The sequence below is a fragment of the Momordica charantia genome, assembly GCF_013281855.1.
Source record: "Momordica charantia cultivar OHB3-1 chromosome 5 unlocalized genomic scaffold, Mcharantia_2.0 BLBB01000005.1, whole genome shotgun sequence".
In the NCBI taxonomy this organism is placed as follows: Eukaryota; Viridiplantae; Streptophyta; class Magnoliopsida; order Cucurbitales; family Cucurbitaceae; genus Momordica; species Momordica charantia.
Window position 1 is genome coordinate 6,385,946 of NW_028275163.1, and position 11,137 is coordinate 6,397,082.

General features: G+C 35.7%; 1 protein-coding gene across 1 annotated transcript; it reads left to right on the plus strand.

The window, feature by feature from the left end:
• The first annotated feature begins 2,337 nt into the window (after positions 1-2,337).
• On the plus strand, positions 2,338-6,874 carry LOC111009171 (uncharacterized). The gene is made up of 3 exons (XM_022282137.2): positions 2,338-4,037; positions 4,676-6,330; positions 6,421-6,874. Exons 1-2 carry the CDS (start codon positions 2,483-2,485, stop codon positions 6,301-6,303), a joined length of 3,183 nt encoding a protein of 1,060 aa, XP_022137829.2. The 5' UTR covers positions 2,338-2,482; the 3' UTR covers positions 6,304-6,330; positions 6,421-6,874.
• The last annotated feature ends 4,263 nt before the right edge of the window (positions 6,875-11,137 follow it).

Below are 11,137 nucleotides of genomic sequence, written 5' to 3' on the forward strand. Positions count from 1 at the left end.
TCGTTTATGATTTTCATATCATGTTAAATCAACTAACGTTTGTCGAAGTTAACTACCCGAATGATCATAAAATTAAATTTAAAATTCAGAAGATACAATTGGAATTTTTTAAAGTTTAAGGATTAAAAAGACACAATAGTAAAATTTTGAGGACTAATTCTGTTCTAGAAAATCAAATTTAAATGTAGGCTAGATTTTAAGTGGTCCACTCGAATGGTTTGGATCTTATTTAGGATTGTAGGGCAAAAGTAATGTCGAAGTTATTCCTTCCATGAATTGGAATTCTTTACAACTGCCACATTATCATTCATCATTTACCTTTATCTTCTATTTTGAATCATTTCTAATTACCGTATAACTTTAAACTTTGAACTCCAAATCATCGTATTAAAATTAATATCAACATTAAACATACATATCATTATCGATGACATCTCAAGTTTGAGTTTGACTATATTCAATTAGTTAAGGCATAAAAGGAAAATCTTATGCAAGATTAGAGATCTGAATCCTCATTCCAACATCACTAATGAAATAAACAAAAATGTGTAAGAGTTGGTCGAGTAGGACTTCGTCTTTTATTTCGCTTCTCTTTTTAAGACTTTTCTATATGGTATTGAACGAGTTGTACTAATTTGTCGGTTATAACTTGACAAATGCAAATACAAAATTTCCTCTTATTTTCACTATAGTCTTTCCCTCTCTGTATTTTTTTTTTTTTTACTTAAAAAGAATTCCCCCAAAAGGCTGCAGAGCTACTTAATTGAATCACCTATGCTTTTTTTGTTTCCTTTTTTTCTTTTTTGGCAATGGAATCACCTAGCATTTTGTAATGTCATAATTATTAACATAGCCCAACAAAATTGTTGTACTCATATTTCTCAATATTTTATTTGTGAAAATAGAATACAAATATATCTCCAATTATTCAAATAATTTCTTTTAAATTTAAACTTTCAAATATTCTATTTTATTCCAATTTTCAAATAATATATGATACATAAAAAAATAACAGAAACAGTTGAAATAAATTATTATAATAAAGTAGAAGTAGAATGTTTAGAAGTCTTTAAACGCAAAAATAAAATAAATATAAAAACTAAGAGAGCAAAATAAAATTAAAACATTTTTAGTACATGTGGGGAGAAAACTTATGACCTCTTGATCGAAGAAGATAATTACTGAACCAGTTGAGTAATGTTCAAATTGGGAAATAAAATTGGACCTACAAATTATTACATTATAATTTTTTTAAAAAGTTGTGTTAGATAATAATGAATAATATTTTTTTTTTTTGAAATTTCTTAGGAGTCAATTTAGGCAGAAAAAAAAAAGACTTTGGACTGTGTAGAGAGGACAGAGAGAAATGGGAGGCATAAATTGCCTAAATAATGCCCGTCTACATAACTCCAAAACCCTTATTTATTTATTTTGGATAAAATTTGAAAATTATTAAATCCATTTTTTAAAAAATAATTATTATTTAAAACAAGAAATAATATATTTTTGTATCACCGCAAAAATATTCATTTGCTCTATATAGTACAGGTAGATTTGATCCGACGGCTCCAATTGTGCCACGTAGTGTCCCTCCGTGAAATCGCCGCCGCTCATGGCTTTATTTATTGGCTCTCTCTTTTTCTACCTTTCCCTTAGAAAAGTCTTCGCACAAATTAAATCTCAACTAATCATCCCGTGATGGCTTTTAATTTCACCCACTATTTTACTCAGATTTGTGGGTATGTATAGCAAATCTCTAATTCAACACAATATCAAAATTGTTAAATTTATAGAAATTTTATAAAAGAATTTAGAATATGGAACATTATTACATTGGGTATTAATGGGCGTTTTGGATCAGATCTACGTGAAATATAGAAAATAAAATAAAAGATTTCTAGACATAATTATTGGAATATTTTTGGGTCTTTTTGTAATGTTAATAATTGTTGCTGTTTCTTTTGCAACAAGAAAAAGAGAGGAAAATAGGGATGGGGACGGGGAAATTTAAGGGAAAAAAAAAAGATATTTAGAAAAGAAATGATTGGAAAATTTAATATAATAAATTGAGCTAGTTGCTGGCGACTGGCTCCTGCTGTGGCCGACTAGGCAACTTAATGGGGGAGAAGAGGGATTATAATTAAAATTATAATGATTATAAGTAAAGTTAAATTAGCTAAAGAAATGAAAAATGTTTGGTTTAATTTTCTTTTTTAATTAAAAAATTAAGAACGCCAGCTTGCAGAAATTAAAAGAGAATCTGATGAATTAATCAAATGGGAAACTACTTGGAATTGGTCCCGGTGATCTCACTATAAATATATTCTATTTTCATGCAATTCAAACACAATCAGTAAAGAAACCAAAGGGGTTTCTCTCTCTTCCATCTCTCTTTCTCTCTCATCTTCACTTTCCCGAGAAAATCTCAGAGAAATTCTGGGAAAATTGGCCTGAGAGAGAGGTGAGTTTCTTCCGGCCACCCATGAAGACCCACCGTGGCGGCGGCCCCTCTTGGGGTCGTCTTTGGCCGCAATTTGCTATGGCATTGGCCGTAGTTCTTCTTTCCGGCAATGTAGGATCTGTTGCCGGAAATGCTTACGTGTACGCTTCTCCACCCCCGCCTTACGAGTACAGCTCTCCACCACCGCCTCCATATGAGTACAAGTCGCCGCCGCCGCCTCCGACCTACTCTCCTGCTCCAGTTTATAAGTCTCCTCCTCCTCCTTACTCGCCCGCCCCAAAGTACAAGTCTCCTCCACCGCCTTCTCCGATGTACGAGTACAAGTCTCCTCCACCACCATCTCCATCTCCGCCTCCACCGCCTCCACCGTATTACTACAAATCTCCACCACCGCCATCGCCCTCTCCTCCACCACCGTACTACTACAAGTCCCCGCCACCACCATCTCCGTCGCCTCCACCACCATACTACTACAAGTCTCCACCGCCACCATCTCCATCACCTCCTCCACCATACTACTACAAATCTCCGCCCCCACCATCCCCGTCTCCTCCTCCACCGTACTACTACAAGTCCCCACCACCACCGTCACCATCACCTCCTCCACCATACTACTACAAATCCCCACCACCACCATCACCATCACCTCCTCCACCTTATTATTACAAATCCCCACCACCACCATCACCGTCTCCTCCTCCACCATACTACTACAAATCCCCACCACCACCATCACCGTCTCCTCCTCCACCATACTACTACAAATCTCCTCCGCCACCATCACCGTCACCTCCTCCACCTTACTATTACAAATCTCCCCCTCCACCATCACCGTCACCTCCACCACCATACTACTACAAATCCCCACCACCACCATCACCTTCTCCTCCTCCACCATACTACTACAAATCTCCTCCACCACCGTCTCCATCTCCTCCTCTTCCCTATTACTACAAATCCCCACCACCACCCGTAAAATACCCTCCATCTTCCCCTCCCTACTCTCCTCCTTATTACTACAAATCTCCGCCACCACCGATCTACTCTCCTCCTTACTCTCCTCCCTACTACTACAAATCTCCTCCACCACCTGTCTACTCTCCTCCCTACTCCTACAAATCTCCGCCACCACCCGTCTACTCTCCTCCTTACTCTCCTCCCTACTACTACAAATCTCCTCCACCACCCGTCTACTCTCCTCCCTACTCCTACAAATCTCCGCCACCACCCGTAAAATACCCGCCATCCTCTCCTCCCTACTCTCCTCCTTACTACTACAAATCTCCTCCACCCCCGACCTACTCTCCTCCTTACTACTATAAATCTCCACCACCCCCAACTTACTCGCCTCCCTACTCTCCTCCGTACTACTACAAATCTCCACCACCGCCAACCTATTCGCCTCCACCAGTTTATTACTCTCCACCCCCGAAGCCCTACACTCCTCCGTACTACCCACCACCATACTACCCTCCACACCACCACTTTGTCGTCAAGGTGGTTGGAAAAGTATACTGCATCCGATGCTACGACTGGGCTTACCCAGAAAAATCACACGACAAGAAGCACCTTCAAGGTAATTTTAAAATTTTTATTTTCCCTCTTCATTTGAGCATGGAAAATACTTAGTTCCTTAACATTAAAGAACCAAATTTTTTTTATTTTAATGTTGGGAAGCCAACTATTTTCCTTCGAGTATTCATCAAATTAAAGTTTTGAACTTTTTCTCTTCAAAATTGATCTTTAATGTTTCTATTTTTCTTTTCTTTTATGTGAGTCTCATGACAAGGATTTTGATTCCAAATTTGGTTATTCCAAAACCCAAGTCAAAAATTGATCATGTTTCTATCCATGCACCAGTTTTCATAAATGAAAGCGACACATAATTGGATTTGGATTAGAAAATCGAAAAGGAGAATATTTTTTCCCAACTTTAATTGATTAATACATATTTTTTATTTAAAAAATCAAATTTACTAATTTGCCCTCCATCCATCCATGTGATATTATCATTGCCTCCATTATTACCCATCACGACTCAAAATAGTGAATTTAATAATATTTTTAAGTATGACTCAAACAAAATGAACTTATTAAAGTAGCTAGACAAATAGGCTAGGTATTTCTAGACTAAAATAATGGTATTGTACAGTAAAATGCTGAAATTGTGTCGTTTTCTGATATACAATTTTTTTTTTCTTTTTTAATTTGTAGGAGCCGTTGTGGAAGTAACTTGCAAGGCGGGAAAGAAGGAAATAGTAGCATACGGAAAGACAAAGAACAATGGCAAATACAGCATTGAAGTCAAAGGCTTTGAGTATGCTAAATATGGAGCCAAGGCTTGTAAGGCTAAGCTTCACGCGGCACCTAAGGGATCCCCGTGCAACATTGCGACTAACCTCCATTGGGGCAAGGTCGGTGCCAAGCTGAAGGTCAAGTCCAAGACCAAGTACGAGGTTGTGTTGTCAGCTAAGCCTTTTGCTTATGCTCCCAAGAAGCCTTACAAGGAGTGTGAAAAGCCCAAGCCCTACTATCCACCACCATACGTCTACAAGTCACCACCTCCTCCAACTCCAATTTACTACTATAAGTCCCCACCTCCACCATCCCCCACTTATTACTACAAGTCACCACCTCCTCCAACGCCAGTTTACAAGCCTCCTCCATCTCCAATTTATTATTACAAGTCTCCACCTCCTCCATCACCAGTGTACTATTACAAGTCACCACCTCCTCCAGTATACTCTCCTCCTCCACCGTACTACTACAAGTCTCCCCCTCCTCCAGTCTACTCTCCTCCTCCACCATACTACTACAAGTCTCCCCCTCCTCCAGTCTACTCTCCTCCCCCACCATACTATTATAAGTCACCCCCTCCTCCAGTCTACTCTCCTCCCCCACCATACTACTACAAGTCACCTCCTCCTCCTGTGTACTCTCCTCCCCCGCCATACTACTACAAGTCACCTCCACCACCGGTCTATTCTCCTCCCCCGCCATACTACTACAAGTCACCTCCACCACCGGTGTACTCTCCTCCCCCACCGTACTACTACAAGTCACCTCCTCCCCCGGTGTACTCTCCTCCCCCACCGTACTACTACAAGTCACCACCTCCCCCAGTGTACTCTCCTCCCCCACCATACTACTACAAGTCACCACCTCCCCCGGTCTACTCTCCTCCCCCGCCATACTACTACAAGTCACCACCTCCCCCCGTCTACTCTCCTCCCCCGCCATACTACTACAAGTCACCTCCACCCCCAGTCTACTCTCCTCCCCCACCGTACTACTACAAGTCACCTCCACCCCCAGTCTACTCTCCTCCCCCACCGTACTACTACAAGTCACCACCTCCTCCAGTCTACTCTCCTCCCCCACCGTACTACTACAAGTCACCACCTCCTCCAGTCTACTCTCCTCCCCCACCATACTACTACAAGTCCCCTCCTCCTCCAGTATACTCTCCCCCACCACCATACTACTACAAATCCCCTCCTCCTCCAGTATACTCTCCCCCACCAGCATACTACTACAAATCCCCACCACCACCATCACCATCTCCTCCACCACCATACTACTACAAATCCCCACCACCACCATCGCCATCTCCTCCACCACCATACTACTACAAATCCCCACCACCACCATCGCCATCTCCTCCTCCACCATACTACTACAAATCCCCACCACCACCATCTCCATCACCTCCTCCGCCATACTATTACCAATCTCCTCCCCCTCCTTCACCTTCTCCTCCTCCCCCGTACTACTACAAATCTCCCCCACCACCATCTCCCGCTTACATTTACGCATCTCCCCCACCACCTCCCCACTATTAAGCTCTAAAAGTCTTCAACACCAATCTTGTAAGTAATTCAAGCATCCCTACTCATGATTTTTCATTTACCCATCAAATTTTCTAGCACAATTTCTAACGATCATTGACATTTCCACAGGTTTTATTTTCAAAAGTGGAATAAAGAAAGGCTTCATTAGTGAAACGGTTAGAGGTGGAGAATTGAGTCCATTGAAGAATAAAGGTCCTTTTACAAAATCAGAGCATTCAAACCTACATAGTTGGGACCAAATTGCATCTTCTTTTCTTGTTGCCATCTTCCATATCATTTTATTATTGTGTTCTTCTCGGAAAGTGGCTTCAAGGGTCGAGTTTGCATCAATGGCAGGGCTTGGAAGTTGCAGAAGATGATGAATATTTGTTTGTGATTTGAAATAGTGAAGCTTTTTGTTATTTGTTTTAATTTATCTCTATTTGTGAATAGATTAAGTACGCATTGTGTAAGATTTGTGATTTTCTTCACTTTGGGTTATTTATTTCATTGTGGTGCGTACGTTTGAGTTGAAGTGTAGAACTCTCCTCCAATAAGATAATACATTTCTTCTTTCAAATGATTCTATCTCTTTCCTTTTTTTTTCCTTCTATTTTCAGATCATCCTAAATCACTTTTGATAATTAATTTACTTTACTACTTTTCTACTCTTGAAAAATTAAGTGTATTCACCAACTATTCCTTTAATCTTTTGTTTCTCTAAATCCCAAAACATATTTTTGATTCATACTTTGAAATTTTTCATACTACTCTCTATCCCCTGCCATCCTCTACTCTATTTTTTTTTTATCGAATCCCAAGCTTTCAACTTTGGTCCCTTATCCAAATCCTACCCGTTTTTATATGTGCCAAATGGGAAAAGTAGACTTCTGAATGCGTGTGTTTGAGGGAGAGTTTGATGTGCACATACTGTCAGCTATATGGAAATGGAGCAAATGGAACTTCCTCTGGCCTTAACGGAACGAAATCATATATTTAGGACGGTGGAAGCACCTTTAATAATATTCTAATAGTTGTATAATTCTAATAATGACCCTCACTGTTCTCTCATCAGTACATTGATTTCTCTCTGATACATTTGATTTATCTCTAGAATCCCTTCCCTCTTCTCATTTGGTGGATGTCAGCCTTTTTGTGTTTAGTGGTCCAACTAAGGGAGTTGTATGTTTTTGTGAAGGGGATTGGATTGTCCAAAACCACGTTTCTTATTTTTTCTCTCTTTCTTTTTTTTTTCTCTCTTGAAATTTTGTCCTAAAATGTTGTGGGGGAGAGAAAGATGAGAAAGAGAGAGCTTTTGATTTGTTTTGGATATTGGAGTGAGGTGTGAAATAATTAAGGTGAGAGAGATTGAGTGGAATGTGGGGATCACTTTTCATTCCACTTTTCCACAAACCACACAATCTCATGTTCAAGCAACCCATTATTCATTTGAGACCTCTCCTCTCTCTCTCTCTTTTTTTTTCTTTTCCTTTTCTCTAACACTAATAATCAATATGGTGCATGAAGATGGAGTGGGTTTGAAGTCACATCTAACAAATATTTTTCTATACTCTTTTTTCAAAAATAAACCAAGAGGGTTTTTTGTGAGGAAAACTTGATGAAATAGTTTTAAAAAATTTATTGTTGCAGAACTTCGACTATTCCAACAAGAGAAATCTTCAAGATCCTGTAAGATATTTAAGTATTTGTATTCAAAGTTCTCAAGTTAGTTTTCATAGCCTCATTTTCTACCGGCTCAATCTATGATGGTTATTTAATATAAAATTAAAAATAAATTTTACATTAGTATATTGGGAATAATGTACATTTTAGTCGATTCTCACTGATGAGTATAATTTGTAAAGTGGGAGTTCTAATGTTTAGTTAAAATACAGTTTGAGCAGTTAAAATTGATCACCTTCCGTCTCTAATTTAATTAACCTACTAAATTTATAAAGATCAATTTTGATCTCTCGAAGTTTGATAAGTTATAAATTTAATGCTACGAAAACGTGACATGTATCTATGTCTGATATTTATGATCTTATTACTCGGAACTTCTTCAAACTTATTTCTTTCTCAATTCTATTTTTCTTGATTTGTAAACAAATGATGGGTTTAATATATTCATCTTATCATCTGCCTACCTTATAACCTAATAATTATATATATGGATGTTTCGAAAGTAAAACAAACTATATCATTTACTATTTTTTTTTTTAACTTCTCTGTATTTAATTAAATTTTAAAAGTAAAACCTTTCGTTTGGAACTCATAAAAATTTAAGGGACTAAAAGAGAATTTTTAAACTTTAGGAATCAAATTAAAAACGGGTTAAAACGTTTTTAAGCAGCGAACTTATCAACAACCAAAATATCTACAATTTTAACCAAGTTGTGAATCACATTTTCAATACACACCTAACTGAAACTCAATTTCAATAAGAATTCTCACTGCCAAAAGTAAACAAAAGGTTCAAAATGTCTTAAACTGAGAAGACTTTTCATAACAAAAATATGTATATAAGAACAAAAGATAATATAAACTAAATAGTGGTCGTTAATTACATTTTATGAGAATTTTCACACATGCGCTCGATGTCGGTGGTAAGATTACCCGCACATATTAAGTAAATAACAATATTTAGTTACTTATCGATCAGCATCTATCTTTCTGTTGGCTGCCACTAAAAATTTGACAAATTCTTTATTTTTCTAAAATACATTATGAAAAAATATTTTATTTTCTTCGTTATTCTTCTCTCCTACTTGTATAAATTATCTTAGTGGATGATGGTTTTCGAGCCATCGTTGTTCATATTAAATCTCTATGACATACTATTTTCATTAGCTAACTTTTCTTTATGAGTCTAAACCCATCTCAAACTCCTACAAGTTTTTCATTCTTATATCAATTTTCTTTTCAGTAACTCCACTGATAAAATGGTCCTACATCATTAAGGATCATAAAGTAGTTTGACTCTAATTAATTCTACAAATAGTAGTTAGGGATTCTTGATCAACAATTAACCTATTCAATAATTTTTACTACTCTGCTTCCCTCCTCAGCAAATATCACATCGATATTAATTGGACGCTCTAAACGATTTTAAATTTTTTTTACAAGTCCACCGACACGACAACTATATTCAAACATCCACAAATATAATTCCTCAAACGCATAATAATTATTAACAATATCAAATCTTAATCTAAATGATTCAATCCAACATGTGAATTGAAGAAAAATGAACAAAATTAATAATATAAATATAGGCATGGAAGAGATGAGAAGCAAGAAGAAGGAAAAGTCAAACAAAAATTTGGTATTGAAAGAGAAAAAAAAAAGATAAAATGCATTAAACACAAACCCAAAAATGTGTCTTTTTTTTCTTTTTGGTTCTTTTTTTTAGTACAATGTACTATGAGTTATATTATAATAATGGACAAAGGCATTTTGATAAGAACATGTTTGCTGGAGTTTTTGGTGGAGCAGGTATTTACACAGCTGGATCAATTATTGGCTTCAAAAATTCAAATTTAGCCACCCATTGACCTTTTTTAGGCTTTGTTTGAATTTTTTTTCTTTTTGTATTTTTTCTTATGCTATTTTTAAATTATATTTAGATTGATTAAACAATAAAGAGGGTTACGATATGCGATCGTAGTTGGAATAATCGGATGTAATAACTGTATTAGATTTAGATATATATAAATATAAATATAAATAATTTCTCATATATTATATGGACAAAAATAGACTATTTTTACTTAATGTTGATAAAAGAATCATTTTTTTAGGAAGAGATTAATTAAAAGTATAAAGAGATGATAGTTAGGTTAAGGTAGGTTTGAAATTTGGAAAAAAGAAAAAAGAAAGAAAGAAATTTATGATTTAGACATTACTCAGATATAAATTTTAGTTTTAATTTTATGTTTGGAAAAAGGATTTCTTAATAGTATTTTATTTATTATGGATTTTGAAATCTTAGTCAAATTTCAAATAAATAAATAAGGTTTTTGACCGCTACTTTCTTAAATCTGATATTATTTTTGGTTTTCTAATTTTTAAAATCATGTTTGCTCGCTAACATTATTTTAGTAATAATTTTCAACAAATTCATAAGCACAATGTTTTAATTTAAATTAATTTTAGAAGAGTTCTTGCGCAAATCTTATCATAGAGTTTTCGATTTAATTTGAGTTGAATCACAATGTGAATTGAATATCTTATCATAGAGTTTCAGATTTAATTTGAGTTGAATCAGGTATAAATTTATTTATAAATTCAAATTAATATCCCAATTCACATGGTGTTAGAGTGAATTTTTTTTAATACCTATATTGATTGTTAGTGAACAAATTAATTTTCTTTTTAAGTAAAATAATTATCAAAGATGGTCAAATTCAATCTTGAATATTAAAAAAAATTGAAAATTTTTCTCAAGTAAAAGGAAAAAAATAAAATGACATAGTAAGGGCATTTTGGACATTTTATTAAATGTGGGGGGCCTTTGAAGACTGTAGACTTTTCCATGCCCAAATTTTATGGCTTTCCAAACAGGCTCCAGTCTCTTTAATCGATATATAAAAAATAAAATGTAGTTTTCTTGCTAGCTGGTGAGCTTTTTTGACTGTCCATAAAAAAAATTTGTCAATTACAAAAATAATATAACATTTTCTATTTATACTTGTTCACTTTTACATTTTTTTATTTTAAAAATCATAAATAAATAAAAACTAATCTAATTGACTTGCACTCGATAATAAAAAAATTATTGGAAGAAACTACCGCAATATGACGAGTTGTTTGATTATTGTAAGCATATACATTTCAAATTTGCAGG

Excerpts from the sequence above, each read along its gene's own strand:
- LOC111009171 (XM_022282137.2), top strand. The coding sequence starts at position 2,483 with ATGAAGACCCACCGTGGCGGCGGCCCCTCTTGGGGTCGTCTTTGGCCG. Across the intron at positions 4,038-4,675 it reads CGACAAGAAGCACCTTCAAG|GAGCCGTTGTGGAAGTAACT; the intron begins GTAATTTTAAAA and ends TTTAATTTGTAG.